Source organism: Atractosteus spatula, chromosome 26 (assembly GCF_055471065.1).
Source record: "Atractosteus spatula isolate fAtrSpa1 chromosome 26, fAtrSpa1.hap1, whole genome shotgun sequence".
NCBI lineage: Eukaryota > Metazoa > Chordata > Actinopteri > Semionotiformes > Lepisosteidae > Atractosteus > Atractosteus spatula.
Window position 1 is genome coordinate 10,299,353 of NC_142731.1, and position 26,551 is coordinate 10,325,903.

At 51.9% G+C, this 26,551-nt stretch overlaps 1 protein-coding gene across 4 annotated transcripts; it reads right to left on the bottom strand.

Moving 5' to 3' along the window:
- Window positions 1-2,700: 2,700 nt before the first annotated feature.
- On the bottom strand, window positions 2,701-26,551 carry krt222 (keratin 222). Of its 4 annotated transcripts, none has more exons than XM_088906269.1 (10): window positions 26,319-26,551; window positions 18,529-18,759; window positions 14,836-14,918; window positions 13,522-13,678; window positions 11,420-11,620; window positions 9,948-10,079; window positions 9,475-9,695; window positions 6,498-6,682; window positions 5,481-5,589; window positions 2,701-3,800 (listed from the first exon to the last, which is right to left on the bottom strand). In XM_088906269.1, the coding sequence occupies exons 2-10, from the start codon at window positions 18,742-18,744 to the stop codon at window positions 3,587-3,589; spliced, it is 1,518 nt and encodes a 505-aa protein (XP_088762395.1). In that variant the 5' UTR covers window positions 18,745-18,759; window positions 26,319-26,551; the 3' UTR covers window positions 2,701-3,586. The 4 variants fall into 4 exon arrangements, with proteins under 4 accessions (XP_088762395.1, XP_088762397.1, XP_088762396.1 ...); XM_088906271.1 differs by lacking the exon at window positions 26,319-26,551 and adding an exon at window positions 23,108-23,176; XM_088906270.1 differs by lacking the exon at window positions 26,319-26,551 and adding an exon at window positions 22,693-22,759.

The following is a 26,551-nucleotide window of genomic DNA, read 5'->3' on the forward strand; positions in this document are numbered from 1 at the left end:
CAGCAGCTCTGCTGTGCAAAGGGCAGCAGTAAAACACAGGAGCAGGGAGAGACTAGCTGGTCCTGAGGCTCACTGACACTAACCAGCCTCAGGACAGCACTGCTAGAGCACCACAACTCAGACTCAACCACATCACAGCACAGATCAAACAGCAATACTGTATCGCACACACTGGGACACACACACACAAACACAACATAAACTGGAATGCTACAGAACCCTAAACAGACAATACACACTAGCCGAATATTTGCCCAAGATAAGAAACAACAAAAAGAAACAGACCCTGACGAAGTACAGGCTCAGTGGCCACAGCCTGGCCGTAGAGACTGGGCGACACAGGCAGACCTGGCTGCCCAGAGAGGACAGGCTGTGCTCCCACTGCCAGCGGGGAGAAATAGAGACAGAGATGCACTTCCTACTGCACTGTGACAGATACTCTGGGATTAGAGACACATTCTTCCCTAAATTCAGAAATCTAGTCCCAGAGTTCCCACACCTGCCAGAATCACAACGGGTCCCAATCCTACTGGGAGAGGGAGGAGGGAACTCAGTTGAACTGGCAGCCCAGTATGTGATCTCCTGTCACAGCCTGAGGAACAGTGAGTCTATCTCCCAATAATGCTCAATATGTTTACAGTATATGTAAATATTTTATGACATGTCTCTGTTGTAAATGTCTGTAATATGTCTGTAGATTTTATTTTATGTTTTGTTCCATGTTGATTTTATTATTTTTATCTGCTTTGGCAACACTGATTGTACCCATTGGTCATACTAATAAAGCACCGTGAATTGAATTGACTAACTGGCTGGGACAGCCCTCTCCAGAGGGTGTCTGCCTCTCCGCTCATGGGAGAGCGCTTCACACCCATGCCTGCTGTGTGTGCTACAGTATATACTCCAGGTGGGCTGACAGCGCCTGCACCTCTGGTGTGTCACAGTGATTCCCTTCCTGCTACTAGTCCAGGAGCCATATTCCAGAGCGAGCTGGTGCCCTGGGCTGTCACAGCTCTCCCGTGCTGGGCCAGCGGGAAACAGCAGGACCTCTCTTCTGCAAGAGGACACCTGCCTGGTCTCCTGCCCCAGTGGTCGCCCTGTCTACAGCCTAGAAAGCCCAGAGACGCCCATTACGCTGTCTTGGCCATCACTTCCTAGGATCTCAAATGCACCCCTGCCAAAACATGGTGTGAAAAATATTTTAAAAACTATCGTACGGTTTATGGTGCATAAAACATGCCCAGGTCCAAAATGTTCAAACTTCTTGGGTTCTCTAATGCAGCTAAGGATTAACTGGAGCCGTGTGGATCAGTGGGGTGTTTTCAGAGGAGACCCCAATGCTATACTCTGAAACCCCAGTATTCAGTTCACTCTGCTCAGTATCCCGATATCCCTTCCCTCCCTCTTCACAGAGCTGCTCCTGCAGCTGCCTGGTGCTGTGTCTGTGCAGCGGCTCCAGGCCACAGCCGGGCGTGGCTCTGCTTCCCGTAACCCGGCTCACCTCCGCTTCCGGGAGCTCTACTGGAAAGTGGCAGTCGAGCCACGGGATCCGTCCTGATGAATTCTTTACGTTCTTTAATTGGCAAAGTCAGTTAATTGAATTAATCTGATTAAACCGTGGTGTCATCGGAATTAAAAGCATCGCATGTCGTTGGGTCAGCATCGGTGTGGATGGGCTTCATGTGCTGAGATCTGAACGCAGGACCTCAATCCCTACAGCCTACAGCGGTCGTTGGCCTGAGCCTGGGTCTGTTTCCTAATGCTTGCCCTGGCTGGGTCTGTCTCCTAATGCTCGCCCTGACTGGGTCTGTCCTGGGTCTGTCTCCTAATGCTCGCCCTGGCTGGGTCTGTCCTGGGTCTGTCTCCTAATGATCTCCCTGGCCGCTAGGTCTGTCCTGGGCCTGTCTCCTAATGCTCGCCCTGGCCGCTGGGTCTGTCTCCTAATGCTCGCCCTGGCTGGGTCTGTCCTGGGTCTGTCTCCTAATGCTCGCCCTGGCTGGGTCTGTCCTGGGTCTGTCTCCTAATGATCTCCCTGGCCGCTGGGTCTGTCCTGGGCCTGTCTCCTAATGCTCGCCCTGGTCGCTGGGTCTGTCCTAGGCCTGTCTCCTAATGCTCGCCCTGCCCGCTGGGTCTGTCTCCTAATGCTCACCCTGGCCACTGGGTCTGTCTCCTAATGCTCGCCCTGGCCGCTGGGTCTGTCCTGGATCTGTCTCCTAATGCTCGCCCTGGCCACTGGGTCTGTCCTGGGCCTGTCTCCTAATGCTCGCCCTGGCCGGTGGGTCTGTCTCCTAATGCTCGCCCTGGCCGCTGGGTCTGTCCTGGGTCTGTCACCTAATGCTCTCCCTTGCCGGTGGGTCTGTCCTGGGTCTGTCTCTTAATGCTCGCCCTGGCCGGTGGGTCTGTCTCCTAATGCTCGCTCTGGCCGCTGGGTCTGTCCTGGGCCTGTCTCCTAATGCTTGCCCTGGCCGCTGGGCCTGTCTCCTAATACTCGCCCTGGCCAGTGGGTCTGTCCTGGGTCTGTCTCCTAATGCTCGCCCTGGGTGGTGGGATCAACCTGCTGATTGATTAAAGACCAATCGTCCCCATTTTTGAAGGGGTGCCTGTGTCCTGACAGAACCCCAGAACCACACAGAATGCCCTGCCTGTTTGGATCCTTACCAGTACAGCCATAGGAAACAAACCACTCTGGAGACAGCTGCCTGAGTCTTTTAAACCATTTTATTGAAATAACTTTGCCTTTGGATAAAAAGCGGGACATCTTTGTCCTTCTTAAAATACAATTGGTTAGAGTTCAAAATCGGAAATAGTCTAATTCAAGTATTCCACTAGTAGCGCAGATGAAGCACACTGAGAAATGCATAGGTAATAGGTAATGGACTGGAACACCGCAGCCGCCCCCTGCTCTGCCTGGCCACGGGCTGTTCCAGGGCAGGTTTCCCTCCCTCCGTCCCTGGGGCTGGACTCTGCATTGTTTTGGTGCCAACAAACAGGAGCTTAACAGTGCAATGGTATCTTTTAAATACAATCAATTTACAATAGCATGATATAGATTATACTGCGTAAGACCCCGCAGTCCCAGAGAAATACATATTCTGTGTGATGCAGCTATATACAACCACAAGAGAAATTCTAGGCTTTGCTCAGACATGCCAGGGTAAATGCCGGTTGTACTGGATAAAGGTAAAGGGCAGCAGGTACAGGAATGGCATGGATTTCTTAATTTCCCGGCCCACAGCCACCGTCTGCTCCTCCCTGCCGGGCTGGCTGAGTCTCGGGCTGGTGTGCACGCAGGAACGCAGAGCAATGCGACACACGAGCTGTCACTCATCCAGCACACAGCGCCTCTCTACTCCATTACTGCAAACTGCCTGGCTCGCAGGCCCACTCTGCCTTGGAAACACAGGGCTTCAGTCCACACAAAGAAGCGTGCGATTTGTTGATCTGCACTGTTAATATGCACAGAACCTCCCTGTTTGTGATGTCAGAAACAGGATGTAAGTCATGGCGTGATGTCAGACGGGGGTTAGGATGTCACTGTGATGTCACACATGGGGGCGGGTTGTGTGTGACGTGACAGGGTGTGATGTCACTGGGCGATAGTGGGGATGCTCCGAGACCTCTTCATGATGAGCCGCACCTCCACGTCGGGGAGGCTGTCCTGGCGGGTCTGAGCGCAGCCATCGTCCGCCGCCGCCAGGTGCAGGTCGAAGCGCAGCGACACCGACTTCTTCCGCAGCCGCGGGTTCCCCTTGAAGAACGACCCCTCCCACTCCTTGATCACCTCGTCGATCTTCTCCGTCCTGCAGGGGGCGACAGCAGGACCGGTCAGCCCCTGGGAGGAGACTGGCCGAGCAGAGCCCCAGCGCCTGGAAATCAGGGCTGCAGGTGCGAGCAGCCCAAGCTCCCCTGTCAGAGCCGGACTGGGGAGGGGAGGCTGCGGGATCCCCTGGCAGTGGATTGTGAGAGCCAGGACGTTCAGCCAGCAGGAATGGGCCCTGATTTTTCTGCAACACTGGACATTATTCCACCAAGTCGATGTCGGCTGCCACCCTGTCTCAAGACAATCCAACTTCTAAACTCTCAGTTTTCAGACTCTGACCTGTCAATGCTATATGTGGAGAAGGTCAAGTCGATCTCTCCCCTGGCTTTTCCAGGCCCATTGTCATCTTTCTGTGAACCTCTGCTCAGTCAGCAGCCCTCAACACCTACAAATCATGGCATGAGACTGCCGGCTCTCCCACGTGAGGACAGGCTTAGCAGCTCTGGTTAGGACAGAGGTGGCGAATGCACCGCGCACCTTAATTGCCCATGTGATTGACAATATGATTTGGTGAATTTCCGTGATGTTTCCAGTGAGCAGGCTTTTCTCTCTGCCTCTCTCCATTTTCCACGCTTTTCCAGTGATTACTTCTTCCCAGCTCTCCCAGTTTTAAGGGATACGAGAGGAAGGCTTCCCGGTTCGCTGCCCGCGCTGTGCCGCCCTGGGCTCTCTGTGGCCTCAAGGCCGTCAGCAGGTGGCGTGAGAGCGCAGCGCCAGCAGGCGTCTCCCTGGTGATTCACCTGAGCAGGTCGGCCACGGACACCTGCTCGCTTGATGTCACAGACGGCAGAAATTGTGTCAGAGACACATTCTCCAGCGTGCTGGGGCTAGCCCTTATTACATTTCGCCGAACAGAACGAAAAATGAAAGAGGCGAACAATGAATCACTTATGCTACAAAGTATCTGACGTTACAACCATAAAACACGGGGCAGTCTGCCAGCGCGTTTGAGCAGTTTTTGTTTTGTTTTCCCTCCTGCAAACATGTTCCGAAGTGAGTTATGGCTGACTAAAGGTGTTCTCACACATCTGCAGCTCTCACGGCCACCACCCCCACCACTCTTAAGACACTGCGCTATCACTCGCAGAGAGAGACGCTCCAGAAGTCCACTTTCGCTGCCACGAAACTCAGAACTGAACTCCTTTTCACGGGCGATCGGTTGGTCAATCGGAGCAAAATCTACGGATGTCAAGGTGCTTCTCCCTCTCGAAGCTGCAGGCCGGGGCGCAGTGCAGGGTGGTGTACACAGAGTGAAACATGGGCACCCCAATTCCATGGACAGCCCCATTGTTGTCTCTGCAGACGTGACGGTGTGTGATGTCACTGCTGACGTGACGGTGTGTGATGTCACTGTGATGTCACTGGGGTGATAGGGGGAACATGTTACCCCAAGGGTGCACTTCAATGGCTGTCCCATGGCGTTGCCCCACAGTGCCCACATTTTGAGATCCGTGTGTTCGAACGAGCCAGCAGGCTTTTCAAGCTCCCTAGAGCCAGCGAGATTCTCCCTGCATCAAGCTCGTTCTGCGTCTTACCTGTCTAGTTTGGTCTCTGGTGCAGAAACCAGTGCCCAGTTCACTCAGATCACTCAGTTTGCCCAGCCTGCCTGGTGTCCCCGGACCCCCGCCTCTCCCCGTGCACCCCCCTGCGCCCCACTTACTCCACCGTGCCGCGGGCCTCCGCGCTCTCGCGCATCACGTTGCCCTGCAGGATCTCCTGTGTCGTCACCGTCTCCATCCTCTTCTCCGGGCTGTGCTGCGTCTCCGGCGCTGTGACGGGAGGAAGGGGGGGAGAGTCATTCAGAAGCAGCCCCGCTTGTGAAAACCGGAAGGGTGTTAATCGAATGGGCTAACACGCGCGGCTGTGGGAGTGACGTCACTGAGGGCCTCCAGCCTGTGCGCCCAGGCCTTTCACTCCCTCCGAGAAGCAGGCTAGTGCACAAATCAAAGTGCGGAATTTCACAATAATAATAATTGCTTACACTTATATAGCGCTTTTCTGGACACTCCACTCAAAGCACTTTCCAGGTAATGGGGACTCCCCTCCACCCCCACCAGTGTGCAGCCCCACCTGGATGATGCGACAGCAGCCATAGTGCGCCAGAATGCTCCCCACACACCAGCTCTCAGTGGGGAGGAGAGCAGAGTAATGAAGCCAGTTCAGAGATGGGGATTATTAGGAGGCCATGAGTGGTAAGGGCCAATGGGAAATTTGGCCAGGACACCGGGGTTACACTCCTACTCTTTTCGAGAAACACCCTGGGATTTTTAATGACCACAGAGAGTCAGGACCTCGGTTTTACGTCTCATCCAAAAGACGGCACTTGTTTACAGTATAGTGTCCCCGTCACTATACTGGGGCATTAGAACCCACATGGACCGCAGGGTGAGCGCCCCCTGCTGGCCCCACTAACACCTCTTCCAGCAGCAACCTTAGTTTTTCCCAGGAGGTCTCCCATCCAGGTACTGACCAGGCTCACACCTGCTGAGCTCCAGTAGGCTGCCAGTTGTATGTTGCAGGGTGATATGGCTGCTGACAAACTTCAAAGGTGACCAGCATGAAAGGCCCGTCTGGCATGAGCTCGTGCACCCGTAACACCTGGCATGGCTCAGAGAGCTCCGCAGCGGGAGTCTGAGCTCGGCGGGGGACTGGTGTGGCCACGCCGAGGGGGTCTCACCTGACAGGCTCCCCTGTCTCTGCAGCTGTGGGGCCTTCTTGGTGCCGTGCTCGGGGGCGGGGGCCCCCCCGGCTGTCCGGGCAGGGTTGGCGTCGATCTCGCGCCCCGCCTCGGCCACGGCCTTCCTGGGGCTCCCGGCCACGACAGGTCTCGCCTCCTTCCTGGGGGGGTTCGGCCCGTGGAGCCTGGCGCCCAACGACAGAGGAGAGGCGTCTGAGCACAGGACTCTGCTGGGGGGGCACTGGGCAGTGTGGCACGGGGGTCACCGCCCTGCACCCCCGCTTGTACATGTGTGGGTACAAAAGGCAGGAGGGAACCGGGCTGCTGGACCCCACAAACTGCTCCAACAATCCTCCACTGGTGCCTCATTTTGCAAGGAAGAATGTAGGTGACTACAATCTCATTGGATAAAAGACACTGATTGTTCTTAGCATGAATAAAAATTGGTAAGTGCTGCATGCACAGGTGTGTATGTTCAGAAAAAGAACTTCTCTGAAAAACATAACCCAACATTCACCATAACCTTGTCCCCTAACCCCACTTCTCCCAACCCTAACCCCACTTTCTCTATCTTTCAGCCCGTTTGCCATAACCCTAAACCTTCGTACACGGGCAGTGTCTACGCCCTCAAGGCCCAGAGATTGTGTAATTCCTGTCTGTGACCCCTGCTGTTCCCAGACTGCGGGAAGCTGCAGGGGATAGAGCCAGTGGACCAATCGCCCACATTCCGAGTCGAGAGCCCTTTTCCACACTCTTCCTGTACATTCCTCTCCACCCCGGACTTCGGTCCTCAGATTCCAGACAGACACACCCTGGCAACACAGTTCGCCAGGGGCTGTTTCTTGCGCAGCTTTGCAGTTATCATGCTGGGCTGCCCTGAAAGCCATTCCAGATGACAGAGCTCATCAATCATCGTTACGCTCGTCACACCTGTGAGGGACATTATCGATTAAACACCTCCTGTCTGTCACTGCCTGGGAGTCGGCTTTTGCGGTGTTTTTTCAGCCCTGTCTGCATTCTTTTCCCCTCTGTTAACTTTCTTTGAAACCTTCAGCAGGGTTCTCACGTTCACTAATGAATTACTTCCTCCTGATGCTACTGATGGAGGCATTCCTCTGTGAGACCTGCCCTGACCGCACGCCTGAGTCGGAATTCCTGAGACACATCAGGAAGGCAACAGACCAGACTCCCATTGAGCAGTACTTTGATCCATTTCAGATCTTAGCAGCTGTCGGACAAGTTGTACAGGCAAAGCCGCAGTTAAGGCATATTTAAAATCATTTTATTCCACAAGTAGGCCGCGGCAAATCCACTCAAAAACAAAGCAACAGATTCATCGTGCTCAGCGCGTGTGTGAGAGCGTGCAGCTGGCCGAAGGCGGAATGGATCAGACTGCTGAGCTCCACTCCTGATCTATACTCTGGTCTTCATCTGGTGCCTCCTGCTCCAACACCTTGCTTCTGGATGGCTCACATCCGTCACACACTTCCTCTGAAGATAAATTATGTGACTCTGCACCTTTTATCTGGCAGAAGAATCCTGTTGCTCCTGAAAAGTTGGATTTCCGCTCCTGGCCTGCTCAGTAATTCCACCGTTCTGACAGAAGCTGACCAGTCTCTGCCAGCGAGCAGAAACGTTTGCCCTGCGTGACCCTCCTGGTACTGCTGCCAGTCTCACTGTCTGGGGGATCGGTTACACCCCAGTGTCTGCTGCCCCTGCCCCCCTCGGGTCACTACACTAACCAGAGAGACCCCTCTGCACAGACCTCTCTCCTTCACTGGCCCTGGTGCTGCTGGGCACCACAGCTTTGTCCAGAGGCACGCTGGCCAGAGGGTGAAATGCAAATTGTGTGTTTAGAACTGTGTTTGTCAGAAGGATTGATGTTTAAGTGGTAGCACTGACTGAACTGACATTTTCTTTCAGAGGTGAAGCACGGTATTGTTACAACTTTAGGTGACCGAGAAGTGTCTCTTGGATTTTAGATAAAGTCTGTGACACTTGGAAGAGTAAAGACTTCTAGCTTCAAAGCAGAGAGGATGTTGGCTGAGATCTGGGGGGGTCCCTTCAGCAAACATAATTGTAAAGTTTATGTTAGTATACCTAGGTAAGTTGTGGGTTAATGATTGTCAAGGAACAGTACAGACACACACAAAATAAGATCACATTCAAAGCACAGAGAAGAAAAAGCAGCAGAGAAGAGAGGAATCGGGACTTGAAGCTTGCACCAGGCGAGAGCCCCTACTTAATGATCATCCAAACCAAACCTGACTGGAGCTCAGTATTTGAACCTTGTTAGAGAGAGCTTGTTATTCTTTGTTTTTAGGGAATGTGGGTTTCCTGGGTAAAAGATACCTCAGTTAGAAACATCTTTATAGGCTCCCATTTATATTGTGGCATCCAGGGTGCAGAGAGAGAGAGATTTAACTGCAGGTTGCTTTGTATTTAGTTAGGCTTTGCTTTGCAGGTTGCTTTGTATTCTCTGTAGGCATTAAGAATGTAATGATTAGTAGCAGTCCGGGTTTTTTTGGGTGACCAGAATGTTAGGCCTCTGAAACGCCTTGTCTGTAAATACTGTACACAGAGTAACTTGTGTGTTGTATGCTTCATGGTGTGCAGTGTAGTTTTGTGTCTGGTCATTGTAAGAAATATTTGTTTAACCAAGTGTGCCTGGATTATTACTCTTTTCAACAAAGCTGTGCCAGAGAAGAAAGAATTCATGTGCCTCTAATTATACCGGCTGCTTAGGTATATTCTATCACTTACAAATTGGGGGTTTTGAACATTTATTTAACTTATTGACTTAACTGCTCGGTCAAATCCTTTTCACCATTTTCATAACCCCCCCATTTGTAGCAGTATCTTATTATGATGTTGCTCCTGACAATATTTGGGATCCATCCCCACTTGCATTGTGAGTAGAGCCTTCATACAGTTACCACCCCCGGGAAACAGAATGTGCATCTGTGCAGCCTCCTACCTGTTCTCCTCCTTGTCCAGCAGGTGGCGGTAGGTGGCGATCTCCCTCTCCAGCCGCACCTTGGTGTTGAGGAGCTCCTCGTGCCTCTGCCGCTGGCTGTCGAGGCCCTGCCGCACGTGGCTCAGCTCGGCCTCCAGCCTGCGGATGACGGCGGCCAGGTCCCGGAGCTCGGAGCGGTACTGCAGCTCTGTCTCCTGCAGGGAGTTTGCCAGGCCCTTCTCCTGCGGCCCAGGGAGCGAGGCAGACAGTCACGCGCCCGTGCGGTACCCCAGGTGAACACCTTTCTGCACATCTGCGCAGATCTGGTGTAGATATCAGCCTCCCTGACGGCACCAGGCCGAGCTGTTACGTGCCGGGTTTCTGCGTGCTCCGTTTTGAGCTTGGCATTGTGCTTGGCACACGTCACCCTTGCATCGAAGTGGCTCACTGTAACCTGGCGCGGCGGTGTAAGCCACGTGGGGCGCTGTGCTTACCAGGGCGTGCAGCGACTCGATCTCCACCTGCAGGCTCTGCCACTGGCGCCGCGCCTCAGTCAGCTCCGCCCGGGCCGCCTTCATGGCCTCCTCCTCCTCGGTCATCCTCTCCCGGGCGGCTTCCTCCTCCAGCTGCAGGAACCACCCTCGTCACACACGGGGGGGGACACAGACAGACACAGGCCGGGACACAGGCTGTACGTCACACCCTCTCGGCTGGAGGGCCGACGTTGTCAATATACACTGTGCTAAACCTTAGGGGGGCAATTTCGGTGGAAACAGATTCCGGGAGGCAAAGGACAAGCAGCCGAATGAAACAGTATGTCATCAGGCCCTGCGTGCTGCACGAGGCCTGGCTCTGAGCTGCTGCAGAGTTTCCGTGTTGTGCCTGGTGTTGTGTCAGCAGGTCACGGCTGCTCATTTTAATCTGGCAGGGCTCTCCGCAGATTCTCGCCCCAGCAGAGAGTCGCACCTGTCACGATTGTAGTCCCTCCCCCTTAAGGGCGCTCCTTGTTTTGCCTCATTCCCCGCACCTGTTCCTTATTCCAGCCCCTTTACAGTTCCCCCTTAAAAGCCAGAAGCTGACACTAATCAGGGCTCTGCATTGGTCCCCGTATCATGCGAGCCCGGGTCCTGATGCATCTGGCTGCGTTATGTTTTTAACTTTCTGTTCCTGTTCCCGTTCCCCCTGCCGGTCCCGACCCGGTTCCTGTTTTTAATGTCCTGTTTTGGATGGAACGCCTGGCCATGGACTTATGCCTGTTTTTGGATATCTCTCTGGACTCGTTTGCCTCGCTACACCTCCCCCGACCACCAGCACTCCTTCGACACTCCTTCCCCCTGTTTTTATTCCCGAATCCTGCACGACTTTTTCCTAGTGTTTCCTCACTCTACCCCGGATTGTGTCGTCTGCATAGGGCCCGGAAAGAACTCCTTCGTGACGGCACCGAGCTACAGAACGTGGCCGGAGGCGAGGGCCGGCCTGGACGGGGAATGCCGAAGCCGTTCGGAGCAGCAGCTCAGCTCCAGAGAAGCCGCCAGCCGCTCACTCGGACCACAGCTCCAGCTCCAGCAGGTAGAAACCCCTGACACAGCAGCTGGCTGGCGACAGGCCTGTGTGCCAGGCCTGCGTCTGTCCTGCACGCCTGTCCTGCACTCCCTGTTGCACCTCCGTGGAAGGAGTCCTCTGAGGGGACGCTGTAGGACAGCGCTTTCAATTTCCGCTGACGAGCTCATCAAACAATACCGCAGCACCGGATCCTTAAAGACCTCCTCTCTCGCGCGATGTGGACGGAAGGCTCTTTCTGTGATTTATGAGAGATTTAGGAACGGATTCTGCACTGCATGCACGAACACCAGCGAAACCCAGGAGAGGGGGGAGGGGGGAGGCAGGGAGGTGACCATCACCGATCACAGGAGAACCTCTGCAGTGGCGGGAGGGGGCCTGGGACAGGGCAGGGCGCTCTGCTTACCTGGGTGAGGGGGCCCCCTGACATGTCCGCCGCTGCGCCGTGGCCCGCGCCCGCGCCGCCGAGGGCGATGAGACGGTCGTAGTGCGTCCTGATCTCATCGAGGAGCTGGGAGAGCTCCATCCCGCTGCCATCCTCCCTCTCCGCACCTAGCAGCACAGCATCGCACACCGGCCTCGCAGACTGCTGCAGAGCCAGCGCTGCCTGCAGTGAGCGAGGAGAGAGCGAGAGAGCGAGAGAGCGAGAGAGCCGGAGAGAGAGTGAGAGAGAGCGAGCAGAGAGGGAGAGAGCGAGCAGAGAGAGAGAGAGTCAGAGAGAGAGAGACAGAGAATAGAGACAAAGGTGCACTTCCTACTGCACTGTGACAGATACTCTGGGATTAGAGACACATTCTTCCCTAAATTCAGAAATCTAATCCCAGAGCTCCCACACCTGCCAGAATCACAACGGGTCCCAATCCTACTGGGAGAGGGAGGAGGAAACTCAGTTGAACTGGCAGCCCAGTATGTGATCTCCTGTCACAGCCTGAGGAACAGTGAGCCTGTCTCCCTATAATGCTCAATTTGTTTACAGTATATGTAAATATTTTATGATATGTCTCTGTTGTAAATGTCTGTAATATGTCTGTAGATTTTATTTTATGTTTTGTTCCATGTTGATTTTATTATTTGTATCTGCTTTGGCAATACTGATTGTACCCATCGGTCATGCTAATAAAGCACCTTGAATTGAATTGAATTGAGAGACAGAGAATAGAGACAGAGATGCACTTCCTACTGCACTGTGACAGATATTCTGGGATTAGAGACACATTCTTCCCTAAATTCAGAAATCTAATCCCAGAGTTCCCACACCTGCCAGAATCACAACGGGTCCCAATCCGACTGGGAGAGGGAGGAGGAAACTTCGTCGAACTGGCAGCCCAGTATGTGATCTCCTGTCACAGCCTGAGGAACAGTGAGTCTGTCTCTCTATAATGCTCCATATGTTTACAGTAAATGTAAATATTTTATGATATGACTTTGTTGTAAATGTCTGTAATATGGCTGTAGATTTTTTTAAAATTATTTTTTGTTTTGTTTCATGTTAATTTTATTCTTATTTGCTTTGGCAACACTGATTGTACCCATCGGTCATGCTAATAAAGCACCTTGAATTGATTTGAATTGAATGGAGAGAGAGAATCAGAGAGAGACAGAGAGAGAGAGCAAGGCAGACACGCTCTGGGAGAGGGGGGAGGGCAGTGAGCCAGAGGACAGAGGTGCAGGAAGACAGTAGGCCAGCCAGCGAGCGAGCGATAGAGGCAGACCAGCGGAGCAGCCAGACCAGTCACTGTGAAGTGTGTTCTACTCCAGTGCCATGTCAGGACTGTGCATGAGCGCGCGGCCTGTGTGCAGAGAGCACTGGATGTACTGTAAGAGCACTCAGCCAGGGAGATCATGGATTTCACATTAGGCAGCTGTAGTGCTCTACATCCCTCTGTATCTGTGGGTATTATTTCAGCAGACCATTATAGCAAATGGATTATTCTGCTCATGGAAGGCTGTTGAAAATGATTATTCCTTTTTTCCCCCATACAAATCATTCCACATCCTTCAAGAAAAAATGAGCCTTTCTTTGTTTATCAACAAAAAGTATGCTGTGAGATTTAGGGGCTAATATCTGTATAGACAAACTCCACAGAGACACACTCCAGTGACACATTCACAGACACACTTCACAGAGACACAGAGACAGACTCATAGATACAATCCACAGACAAACACTCACAGGCACACTCCACAGAGACACTCCACAGACACAGAGACACTCACAGACACAATCCACAGACAAACACTCACAGACACACTCACAGGCACACTCCGCAGGCACACTCCACAGAGACACAATCCGCAGACACACAGAGACACTCACAGACACAATCCACAGACAAACACTCACAGGCACACTCCACAGAGACACTCACAGGCACAATCCACAGACAAACACTCACAGACACACTCTGCAGTGACGCACTCTGCAGAGACACTCTGCAGAGACACACTCACAGACACCCTCCACAGAGACACCCTCCGCAGAGACACCCTCCGCAGAGACACACGGACCTGCTGGTGGCTGTGATGCAGATGATCCATGTCAGCCAGGCGCCCCTGCACTTCCTCTTCTAGCCCCGCCTTCTGGAGCTCCGCCTCCTGCCACACCCCCTTCAGCCACACCACGCGCTTCTCCAGCTGCCTGGTCCTGCTCTCCTCCGCGGCACACCTGTATTCCCGCAGGAGACACAGGCTTGTTCACCGCCATCAAACCTGCAGCCTCTTCACCCCCCAGTCCTCGACAACTGCGCTCTGCATGTTGTCACAGCAGCATGTGCTCAAGAGCTGTACTGGGAATAGGAAAGGCAAGACTACATAGCGATTGCAGGTGCTTGTCTCCTGTTATCTGGCCACACTAAGGCTGTTATAACGCAAATGCTGCCATGAATTTCCCTACAGGATTAATAAAGTATTATCTATCTATGAGCATTTCCTTCAACTCACTTTTCTACCCCGAAGAAGGGTGAGCTGTCAAATTGCATGAACGGGTACCAGCGTGTCTGACCGCTTTGAACAGCTGTCTCCAGGCGGAGAGGAGCCAGCTTGACACTTTGTGAAGCCCCTAGCAGGTCACATTCATTCATCCATACCATTTAACTATTCAAGTAACCAAAAGGAATAAATGTGCAGGCAAGTTGCAGAAGAGAGCTCCTCGCAGAACGGTCTGGAACAGTCCTTTGCTCTGCTACAAGGCAGGCACTGGCTTCCAGCAGCAACAAGTGTGTCTTTAGTGGGACAGCTGCCCCCGAGCGGCGCGATGCGTCTCTTTGGTACTGAGACCCCTGTGCTCACACACTCTCCAGCCTGTCGGTCCGCACCAACAGCTCCTCGACTCCAGGAGAGAACAGGAGCTGATGATTCTGTTCCTGCTTTGAGCAACATTTCAGTCTGACCCCCATATATGTCCCAACGTCTTACTTTATTGCAAAACTGTGTGTTTTTTTTAAACTGTGACTATTTTCACAGCGATACAGGAGCGTGTTCTCTGCAGAAGGCCATTGGAAAAGCCCGAAAAGGCCTGTCAGAGTTCTCAAGTACAAGGCTTTCCTTGTACATCTGGGATGGAGACTTTCTGCTGGGCTGATCCTGTCTCTGTTCACAATGACTTGTTTCTCCTCCCTCTCCTAGTTAAAAAAAAACAACAGCTTTCTGTGGGCCCATCACTTCCACCTGCAAGTCTGCCGCTGGTGGAAGAGAAATGGCAGGTTCCCCGTTGTGAAGGAGTAACCACACTGAAGGTTTGCCGACTCCTGAGGCTCTGCTGTGGCCAATTAACCCCCCCCCCCAAGGCAGGAGGACAGACGGGACGAGAGCAAGGAGACCCACCTGGCTCTGAGGCGGGCCGCCTCGCTGTGCGCGCTGTCAGTCTGCAGGGCCAGGCTGGCGTTGTCCACGAGCAGGCTCCGGATCTGCCGGAGACAAGTCAGTCACCAGGGGGCCTGCGAGCGCACAGCCTGCAGCCCAGGCTCGACCCGCCGGCCGGACTCGGCTGTTCTGTCCTACCTACGGGACGGAACCTTCTCCACGACTGTCTTCACGCCATTTATTAAATAATCAATTACAATAAAGACATCAGTTTTCAATTTCAACATTCAACACTCTACTTCTTGAGGAGGCTCAGGTCCTTCAATGAGTGTAGTAAGATGCTACACATGTTCTATCAGTCGGTGGTAGCGAGCGGCATTTTCTACGCAGTGGTATGCTGGGGCCCTGGGATTAGAGCAGGGGATGCTAACAGGCTGAACAAGCTCATCAGGAGAGCAAGCTCTGTCATTGGGTCTGGCCTGGACCCCTTGGAGGTAGTGGCTGAGAGGAGAATGGTGTCCAAACTAGAGGCCATCATGGACAACATCTCCCAGCCCCTCTATGACAGGCTTGTAGAAATGAAGAGCACGTTCAGCAATAGACTGATTCATCCACGGTGCGACAGGGAGCGCTACAGGAGGTCATTCTTGCCTTCTGCCATCAGACTGTACAATGCATCCCCCTTGCGTCTGGGCAGAGGCAACATTGACAGGGACCTGTTTCTGGACTGAACACATCTACACATCTACTGCTGCATCTGTTCTTTTTCTTTTCCTGTTTACAACTGTTTTTTTGTGCAATATATGCCAGGGACCCGTGCAATACATTTGTATTTATATTTATATCTATATTTACATCTATATTTATATTCTTATGTGCAATGCGATTTTTCTGCGTACTGTTCTGTTCTGGTTTGTTCTTTGTGTGTCCTGGACTGTGAGTAACTCTTTTAGTGCACTTCTCACTGTACTGATTGTATTGTATGTACTGTATTATTATTATTGAATCATTCGTTACACTGTGGCTGTGTTGTCTGTGTTAAGCTGTTGTTGCACTGCAATTTCCTTCACGGGATCAATAAAGTATCTATCTATCTTGCCTTTACTTTCAGAAAGTGGGGAATAAAATCCTGCCCTGAACCCCCTGAAAATCCCGGGGAAGCAGGGGATTGAAGATGGGGGCTCTGGGTGAGGGTGTGTCTGCTCTGCCTGTGAGAAAGGAGCTGCGCTCCAGCAAATGCCCAGCTCTACACAAAAGAGCTGATAAAAGTGCCAGTCAAGTAAAAGCACAGCAGTGTGTGTTTTCCCTGGAACATTGGGGCTGAAGAGGTGTGTCCAGACGGAGCGCTGGGCACTGATTATTCCAGCGGTGCTGGAAGGACACGCCCTGCGCGCCCAGCCTGCCGTGCTGACTGGAAGCCGAAGCTCCTGGCTCCGTGCCCCTGGGATACACTTGACATGGGGTCCCTGAAAATAAAGCCCCTGTAGCCATACTGTCTACAGTTTCAGCACACACTTCAGAAGGAGTGGGAGGAGGTCCGGTCGCCTGCTCGTGTTCGTCTGGCCCAGTGCGACTCGAAAACAGCACACAGAGTCCACAACGCCACAGGGCCGTGATGTTACAGAGGAAAAGAAGCTGCCAGGTTGACGTATCTGATTTCTGGTGCCCAATCAGGTATTGCCATTACATCCTTCTCATGTCTGAGTCCTGAAATCCGACAGGTCAGATGGTTGGGAACATCCGTGCTCTTGGCAGTTCTCCACTGCTCTTCCCAGCATCCCTCTCATGGGCAACCGGCCACTGCTGAGGAGCCAGGGATGGACACACTTTCCTGGAAACCCATGTTATTACACCACTGGCCCTCCCTCTGCCAAAGCATGACTAGACTGAGCTCCAAAGGCTTTTCACCCCGAAAAGTCTTATTACTGTTGTTCTAGTTATGCAGCTCTTGTTCCTTCCTCATCTTTCTCCTGTGAATATGTTGCTACTTTCTGCAGACAGGTTGTCCTTTTTTGCTGTAATTGGCCTGCCCTAGACTGGCCATCTCCCATCGGCTGTAACACACCATAACTTTAGCGACAAATGCTAACAAGGAGCAACATGAACCCTTACTGTGTCCTGGCCCTGACCCGGACACAGGCTCCAGGTTTATCCCTAAGCCATCCTTCTAGCCCTCAACACAACTCTGACTCCAACAAACAATGTAATCCCAACTCTAACCCTGGTCGGAAATCACACCATAGCACATTATGAGAAAGGACGTTCCTTACATGTGCTGACGTCCACACAGATGGTTTTAGAATAAGCACACGACACAAGAGTTTTAGAAAAGTTAACATCCAAAAGAATCAAGTCAACTACACTGTGTGTACACCATCGAGCAGCAGACTTCAGGAAAAAAGGAGGATATTTTTACCCAACTATTTTGCAGTTTAAAATGAGCACAACTCAGGGGAGTAGAATTGGCCAAATTCCCACAACATGTCTGGACACTGATCAGCCTCCTCCCTGCCCAGCAGTCTGGTGTCATTCTGTCTGAAGTGTTAGGGATTGCTCTGTTTTGTGCTTGTGTTTTGCAGCAGTGGATATACTCCAGGCGTGCTCTCTGTGTCAGCATGCCAACACCATGGTTTACCAATGCACAGCTTGAAGAAACAAAAAGACAAAGGCAGAATATGTAATTGCATGTCTGTGTGTTGCGATGATTGTTTTCTGGTAAGGACAACACAGTGCTGCTCTCAGGCACTGCCCTCACTGATGTGGCAATGCCTGCTGACATGCCCACACAGCACACCCCAGTAAGAGCAGTTAACGATTGTCAAAGCACACAATGGGCTCCCACCTGCTCGGTACTTTTGATCTGAGTCCAGGCTGACGGTGAAATCAAAGGGCTACTACAGAACAAGAGTTCACCCTCTTTCTTTCATTCTTTGAACAAGCAAAGACACAGGAGTTTTTTTTTTTCTGAAGATCAGAGAAAAAGAGCTGAACCACCCAAACCTACTGACAGCAATGATTAAACCCAGGAATGCTGAGCAGCTCCCATCTGATCCTGGAGGATCTGAGCCTGTGTGGGTGGGGCCGGAAGACTGAGACGGGTAGGAAAGAAGTGTACTTGTACCTCGTACTGAGTACAGAGCAGTGTTTAGGAAGCGGTCAACTCTAAAGGCTCTAATTTTAGGATCACCTAACCAGAACAGCCTGAAAAAGCACAGCCACTGAGAAGCACATCAATGGGAGCTTGTTACTCTTCAGAGCCACTGCCTGATCTGAGAAACTGTTAGGACCTTCAAAGCCAACGGAGCACTGCGCCACCTGTCTGACACAACCAGCCCTCCTGACCGAGGCCAAGCGTTAAAGACTTTCCAGCAAGTAGAAACATCACAGAGGCTCAAAGATTCAGAGCAGCTCGCCTCGGGTTTTCATTTTGCATTCTACCAGTCAGAAACACGCAAATCTGTTTTATCGAGCTTCGGTCTTTTCATTATTTTAGACGATTTATTTAGTATGACGAATGTAGACGAATTATTTAGTAGGAGGGTATCGCTTTAAAAACAAAATCTGCGAAACTCTGCAAAGCTTTTCGGCCCTCTTCTCTTCCGCTGGCTGGAGCTACCCCTGCAGAAGAGCGTCCTGGCCTCTTCAGCAGCGCCCCCAGACACACAGCCCCCACGCCCCCCGACAGCATGTGACAGCAGAAAGACGGAGCCCTACCGTGCCCTTGAGCTGGTCCAGGATCCTCTCCTGCTGGCTCCAGTCCCTCTCTCGGGGGGCTCTCCTCCGCAGCCACTCCCGGATCTGCCCCTCCAGCTGCTCGTTGGTCTCCTGCAGCCTCTGCACTCGAGACAGGAAGCCCGCCAGCCTGCCGTTCAGGTCCCTCATGGCCTCCTGAGGGCCCAGTGGAGGGGCCAACTCCCCATTCCTCTGCATCTCTGCGGACCAGCGCTGTAGCAGAAGACACACACACACCGACAGACCGCGTGGGGCAGGGGGAAACCGCAGGCAGGAGAAATCCACAGCCCAGTACGCAGGACTCTGCTCAGCACTTGCTCCGCCAAGTCAGTATTTACTCCACACAAACATGACCTTCTGCCTGGCTGCTGAGGGAGAGGGGCGGGAACCTCCAGTGTCTGCGCAGTGCTAGTCCACCTGGCTTCAGCGACCCCCCCAGAGTCCCGCGACCCCTTCTGTCTGAGCTCTGCGCTGCTTACGGGAGTGCAGTCATCAACACCTATCCTCATTACGGAATAAAACAACTTGTATGTTACGTTAAAGCAGCACAAGTAATTCCTGCAGTGTATTTGCAAACATTGCAATTGCTGTGGTTGGCACGTCGGTGTTTAGGTGCCGAGTCGGGTCACTTTTGATTTTTCATTCACGAAAAAGTCTGTGCAACACTCCTGTAGAAATACGGATTCATGAGGTTAAAAAAACACGCCAACCAATCTGAGGTCTTGAATGGATCCCTGTTTGGAAACAGTGGCGTGTGTGTGCGCCGGCGGGTGAGGCCGACATGGCCCTGTGTGTGTTTGCTTGCAGGCAGACCCAGCAGACGTACCAGCTGTGTGGTTCCACCGGGAGCTCCTGGGCCAGATTGGAGAATTCCGAGACCCGGTTCCCCAGAATACAGCTGAGGAGGGTGCAGTTTGCTCTCCGCGGGGCCCCTCCCTGCGTCCACAGAGAGCCTGCCGGTCTCTGCTGTTCGCTGACACAGGAGCGAGGGCCGGAGCCACACCTTTGGCAGAAGCATCCCAGCGCTGACATCACTGGTGCCACTCTGCGCATTGTGGGGGATGATCCCGGATTACCGAGCTGCTGTCAAATCAAGCAGCTGCCTGGAGCAGGGAGGCAGAGCCCCCTGACGCACCCCCGCAGCACAGGAGCGGGGGGGGGTGGAGTGTACGCTTGGTGGAGTTTTTTTATTTTAACATGATTATTTTCAGAGAGCTTGGCACTGCTTCTCTGCATTTCCACACTGTGAATGACACCACAGTCCTATTTTTGTCTCATCCAGATGTACATGTTTTCCGCATGAACATAACAAATTATTACAATTACATTACAAAATGAAACAGCAGCACTTTGGTCACTAAACTCTACAGTCAGGCTTTCCAAATCCCAGGGGTTTGTTCAAGCTGAGCTCCCAGGTATTGTACTTCACTGAGCCAACAAAGTGCTTCACTACAGCTCTGTGTTTTCAGGTCCGGGAAAGTATGTCTTTTCACATCACTGACAGAACTGCACTGTCAACGTGAGTCTGTTTGTTTTCAATTCTCCAAATGCTCTGGAGCTGAAAACAATGAATAGGACCAAATAAACAAATGAAGGGCTCAGTCACATACTTGGGAGCTCACCTGGAAAACACAGGGGAGGGGACTGGGCCAGCCTGCCTCAGACAGGGTGTTTCAGGGCCTGGGGTGAGCGCTGGGCAGGCACTTTCGAACATAGAGAAGATCATCAATGCCAGTCAGTACCACCACTAAAACCAGTACCGCTGCATGTTTCCCGCCCAGGCTGAGCCCTTCTAAACTGGGCATCTCCAGCCCAGTCCTGGAGAGTGCCAGCAGGAGTCCTGAAACAATCTGTGGTCCAACAGCAGGTGATTAGCCCAAATAAGGACTTTAGAAACCATTACTTTAGAAACCAAGCTTACTGTCTTCAGACGCAGGCTGTTTGAATTGCAGGACTGGGGCTGTCCAGGAGCTGTCCTGTCCTGTCCTGTCCTGCACCACGTGGCTTTAAACACGCAAGACCAGCAGGACACTGGCCCCTGGGACCAGGGGTTGCCCATTCCCGCTCTAGGTACTACAGACTTACAGAGCAGCAGCCTGGGTTCAGTCATTAGCCGACTGTGATCAGGTCACCCCTACAGGAGGCGCACTACTGGCCATGCCCTGCCCAGGCTTGGTGGGCAGCTGGCACTCGCAGGGCACTCAGAGAGAGCTGGATCTGACCTCCCCGTGACGCCAGCCCTGCGATGAGCACCAGGGGTCTCAACGTGAAGACTGGCAGAATTCTTGAGAGAGAGGAGCCCTCAGGATTGCAGAGGGTCTTTATCGATTTAAGGTGATGCATTGGGCTTGTTGGAGCGGCACTGGAAAGCTGATCAAAACAAGCATGTAACCTTGAGCAAGGTTTTGAAAGTTCTCTTGTGAACTGTTCCAGAAAATAAGGTCTTTTGCAATTCCCGGGCCAGAACAGGAAATTCAAGAGCAGTGAGAGACAGGGAGAGCGCACTCGGAGAGCCATGGCACTGAAATAATCCCTCTGTTCCGCCTTTCCCTTTCTGTAACCAACACGTGACATGGCTGGGCAGGGTAAACAATGTGAGCACAGACACCTCAAAGAGACCCACTGAGTCTTCTCACACCCCCTGGTCCTGCAGCTCTCCAGTCTTGAGCAGCAGAGACTGCGACAGGACTTGCGCTCCAAATGCTTGGTCTTCATACTCACAATCCTCAAAGGCTTTATCCCATTGATAACATTGATGACAGTGACTTCTAGAGAATAGGAGAAGAGGCAGAACAGGGGGCATCTGCCCAGGGAGGCGTCTGTCTGAGCTGCACACCAGCACACTGTCTACAATCATCTACCCTCTGCTCTGGTCTTTCTGTTCCCCACACAGCTTTGTTCGGGACTTAACCTGTCATCGTCCGCAGGACAGGAAATGAAAAGATGGGAATAGGCTGGGAAGATGCGTATAGGAATCAAATCTGATGGGATCACTGTGGTATCGTTACGCCCCAACGAGCTCCAGCACCGCAAAATTAGCTCCACATATTACCTATGCGCATTACACACATGCTGGAGACTCATTGGGGCCATCCTCAACGAGATCAGACCGGGCCTATCAGGCCATTTAGGGAACCTCGCACAGTATTTAAGCCCAGAGGAACCTTTCCTCAGGGCCGAGACATTGGGTCACTACCCCTGCTTTGAGTCAGTCTCAGTCTCAGTCTCAGTCTCAGTCTCAGTCTCTCAGAAGTATTTCTCAGCGTTTCTTAATCCTCAGTTTCCAGTTCCTCTGTCATCATTGCCACTAATCATCTCTTCATCACCTCAGACCTCAGCCTCTGCTCTGCCTGCTTCAGCTGTGCAGATACTGTCTCAGCTCTGTTTGTCCTCTTCAGTGCTGTCATTGAATAAATTATCTCAACCGCCCCATATCTTGGCTCTTTGACTCTAATTTTCGGCGAGCCCTTTTCAACACCTTGTTTGGCCTGGCATAACAGGTATCAGATACACCAGAAGATTCACTTTTGGAGTTTGCCAAGTGTGGTTATCCTTGGTAATCCTAGCAAGTTAATACAGCATGACAAAACCTCAATCACCTGTTGCAGTGTTCATTCCAAGCATGGCTATAATCGTTGCCAGTTTACTAACAAGACTGGCAGAAGTCCCAGGGACTGTGGAAGTTGTGCCCGTATGTGTGCACACACTGCAGGGCATGGCAGCATCTCTGAAACACACACACCCTCCTGCCCAGCGCACCAGCAGTGCCCATCCCTGCTGCCAAGCAGCGCCCCCTGTCTTCTGACCCTGCAGGTGCACCTTGTGGCCTCAAGGGTTCTTTGCTGCAAAACTAAGACGATCGACAGAGCTTTCCTGTGAAGGAGCTCCAGATACTGTATGCTGAACAGGCCTGCAGAGATACTTCACTAAGTGTCAGATAGACCACGAAAGGGAAAAAAATAAAGAATCAGATAACAAACATGAAAGGAAAATTTGAAAGGGAGGGGGAGGCAACAGGACAGGACACGACAGACCCACAACCCACCGGCACCAGACCTGAGCGACCGGCCACACAAAAAAAATTCTTATTACCAGCTGGAAGGAGCTAACTGCACAGAAAAAAACGAGTGTGCATCTAAAACTTACATCGTCACCCAGCTCGCGTGCGCGTGTTTATGTCCCTGATGTCTTCTGGGAACGCTGGTGATGTGGTAAGAAACTGGACTGTGCTGTCAGTCCAGATGCCAGCAGAGTCACCTGATGTTATTACCACAGGCTGAGAACAGAGCTCCTGGTTACACCTGCAAATATTTCATAACCCATGACGGTGGTGCTTCAGCATAATCAGCTTTCTGGAGAAGCCCTGCGACTCCAAAGGCAAAAGCAGCAGCAATGCCCAGGCAGCTGCCAGGAGGAGGGCACAGACTCAGAGAGGCATGGCACAGGCTGGCAGCAAAGCCTTCCCCGCAAGGACAGGCCATGGTGGCACCTCGAACACGCCTACGCCGACACCACCACAGGCAAAAACAAGTCAAAGGGAGAACGATCCCCTCACCCCTACCTTTACCCCCACTGCACACGTCCAGACAGACCCGGCGGATTCTCCAGCTGCTGCGGTGATATATCCGAGCGGCTGCCTATCCCACCGTCCCTCTGCGGGTCTGGTGCACCTCGTTCACCGCCCTTCCGGTTCTCCCAAGACTCCCAGCGCTCGTCCCGAGGACAGCAATTACCGATTAGCAAATCAACAGCCCGAGACGAAGCAGCATGAAGCAGCTTGCAGCCGAGATTCTTTGATTCTGGGTGGGGAGGCACAGGGCGAGAGTGGGGGCAGCAGGAAGGGTATTTTCCTCTGCCACTTGTAAAATATTCCCTGTAATGACACTGGACAGGACCGAGAGAAACACAGTAACGAGCTCGTCCACGTCGGCAGGAGCTCTCACTGCTGGTGAGGGAAGACACCAGAATAGGTGTCACTGTTCAGAAAGCTTTTGTGGGGGTGTCATAGAGCACAGGGTGAGTGAGAGTAAACAAGGCTGGTTTTTAACAGACCTCACCCCTGGTTTTTGATCAAATCCATCCATCCCAGCATTCCTGCGGGAATCTCTTGGCTTCCTAGTTTGGCCGAAGCCATACGGTAGGCCGGATTAAATCGGATTAAATCAGCCACCTCCAAACACAATCGCCCCAGTGCCAGGGCCTTTCTTCATGCTGGAAGTCTTCAGTGTGAACCCAGCAGAACACTCAAGTCTATATAAGATGGCGCCGACAGGGAAGGCTGCCGTCCTGCGAGCTCCCATTCGTCCTTGTCTATTTCTTTCTTCTTGTTGTTTCTCGTACTGCTAACTGCACATACTGCTTGCTACATGGACACACAGTTTTCCTTGTATTCAGCATAACTGCACTACTTGTATATATTGCATACACCATGGACACATAGCACATAGACACTGAGCAGCTCTACTCATATTGAGTTTTCTTCAATTTCAATTTCAATTTCAAAAAATGTAACCTCAATTTTGTGATTTTGGTGATTTGTGATTTTTGTGTTTTTGTGAATTTTGTGATTTTTGTGATTCTACTGATTTTTGTGAGCTCGCAGAAAAGACATTGCATTGCCAGCAACTACTGCTGCACGCCGTATTGTTGTGCATTTGATAAATACACTCTGATTTGATTTGATTTGATTTGCTCACGGGCCAAATCAGACCAGAGCTGTGCTTGCAGCTGTGCTGTGCTTCACCGGGTCACCTACATCAGGGCTCTGGACCACTACAGCTGTGGACTAGCACTACTGTATGTTGTGGCTATTTTTTTTTAAGTCTTGTCACCTCTGGCACCTGAGATGCCTTAGCCAGTGAAACACATGCAGGATCCAGCAGCGGTGATCACTCGCATGTTGCAGATACGGCCAGGACCCCCAAAACACCGAAACAGAGCAAAAGTCATGTTTTCTTGCTTCCGCAAACAGATAAAAAGAGTGATTGGCCATCCCTCCCAGACATGTGCTCTGGCTCACACAACGACTGCGTGTGGATCTAAGATTTAGGATCAGGAAGTCAGCAGCTCCTTGTTTGTCAGGGACTCTGTACATTTTTCAGCACACACCCTAGAAGTTGTGCTGGCAGTAGACCTGCAGAGAAGACTGTTCCTTCTAATTCCTGTGTCTTGCCCAATCCCTGCCCTCCTACCCAACCCTGCGGAGCAGATGGACACAGATCTCGAATCCGTGTGGACTGTGGCATTTCTGACCCTCTCCTGGTACCTCCTGAAAACCCACCAATTAGCCTGCACCCCAAGATCATAATATTCACCCCCATTTTGATGGCATTGCTCCCCATCTCCTATTGGACACTCAGAGTCAAGCTGAATTGTACATTTAATCATTTCTCTCTGCTCGGGGTGATTTCTGCACAGTTTATTTCCTCTGTTCGCAGTTCGTTTTGAATGCAAACCGCCTTGTACAGACGTGCAGGAAGTACAAATGATTAGTAACAACCAGTAAATGCTCCTTGTTTGTAATACAACACCCTGTCCCAGACGCACCCTCAAAACCAACATCTCTGCCTGCCGAACCACTGTTTCTCATCGGGGAATTCAATTTCACTCCAAAAACTGAAACCCCAGCCAGGAATTCGGACTTTCTCACTGCAGTGACTTTCGTTTTTTTAATTATGTTTAATTGTATTTACAGTTTGCGTGGTATCTTGCCCGATTATGTGATTAACTCTCCAGTTAGACTGGGAATGTGGGCCGTCGGGTTTTTCCACCCCTGCCAGCAGACAACACCCCCCACACCCAGAGAAGGTGGGGCAGGAGGGAGTATGCCAGAAAGGCTGGCAGGCAACTCCTGCTCACAGGTCCCTGTAAACAAGGACTCAGAGGAAAAAAAAACAACCACCTTATTTTCAATCCAGTACAGAAACCTTTAGTCTTTATTCTATATAGCGCCTTTCATGACACGTCATCTCAAGGTGTATCATGTAGGTTTATATAATTCCAGCATTTCCTGGAGAAACTGGAGGTCATACAGGTTTTGTAGACAGCCGTTACATCATTAATAATTTATAATCAATCAACTGTCAGATCAGTTTCGGCAGGGACGATCCGTAATTGTTAATTATGACAATTGAGTAGCATTGTGATCATTTGCAATAAAACTCTTACCAATCTTCAGTTCTCAAATACCTTCATTAAACAAATTACTACTGTGCAAGCGATTAATCCCTTACAGGTGACACAGGGTCTGGGCAGAAGGCAGGAGGAGATCTCTGGTAGAGAGCCTTCAGAAAGGACGAGTTCTTAAAGCCCTATAAGACCTGCTAATGCCACCTATTTAAATCAGATATAGGTGCACACTAGGGTGGTAATCTGAACTCAGCATGAGAATGGTCACTAAGATACCTTCAAGACCCTGGAGGAAGAAGAGCTCAGACACGGGCTGGGGCTGGATCGGGGGCTGGAAAAAAAACTGTTGGCCTTTTCGTTTGGCGTTAAAACAAAAACAGCCCGCATCAGAGCACAACCTGCTCACCCAGCGCATGTGAAAGCTGACCTCCGCGCCTGGGAGACAGCGATCTGCCCCTCTGCCCCACGGCGGGCCAGCTGCCCTTGCCCAGAAAGCACCCCCCACACCAGCGCCAGGAGCCCACAGGAAGGACCCGGGCTGGGGGATGTGTTTGCCGTGTAAAATTAGCCGTGTCATGGTTGTCACACACACAGAGCAGTGCAGCCAAGCCCTTGCCTCACACAGCCACACAATGTTTACTCACCTCCCGCACGCTCTCCTGAGAAAGGAGCAGCACAGCGCAGCAGCGAGATCAGAACCGCCGCTCGGCCTGAACCGGACCTGCGGCAGGAGATCCAGAGAGCCTGACCAGTACACTGCACAGAGAAAGACAAGAAACCAGCTCTTGGGCTGTAAATGAAAGAGGCAACTCGCAGACAAGCTCTGTCTATTGCATTCAAAGCAGCTGTTACATGGTCTCTAATCCTCTTCATAATA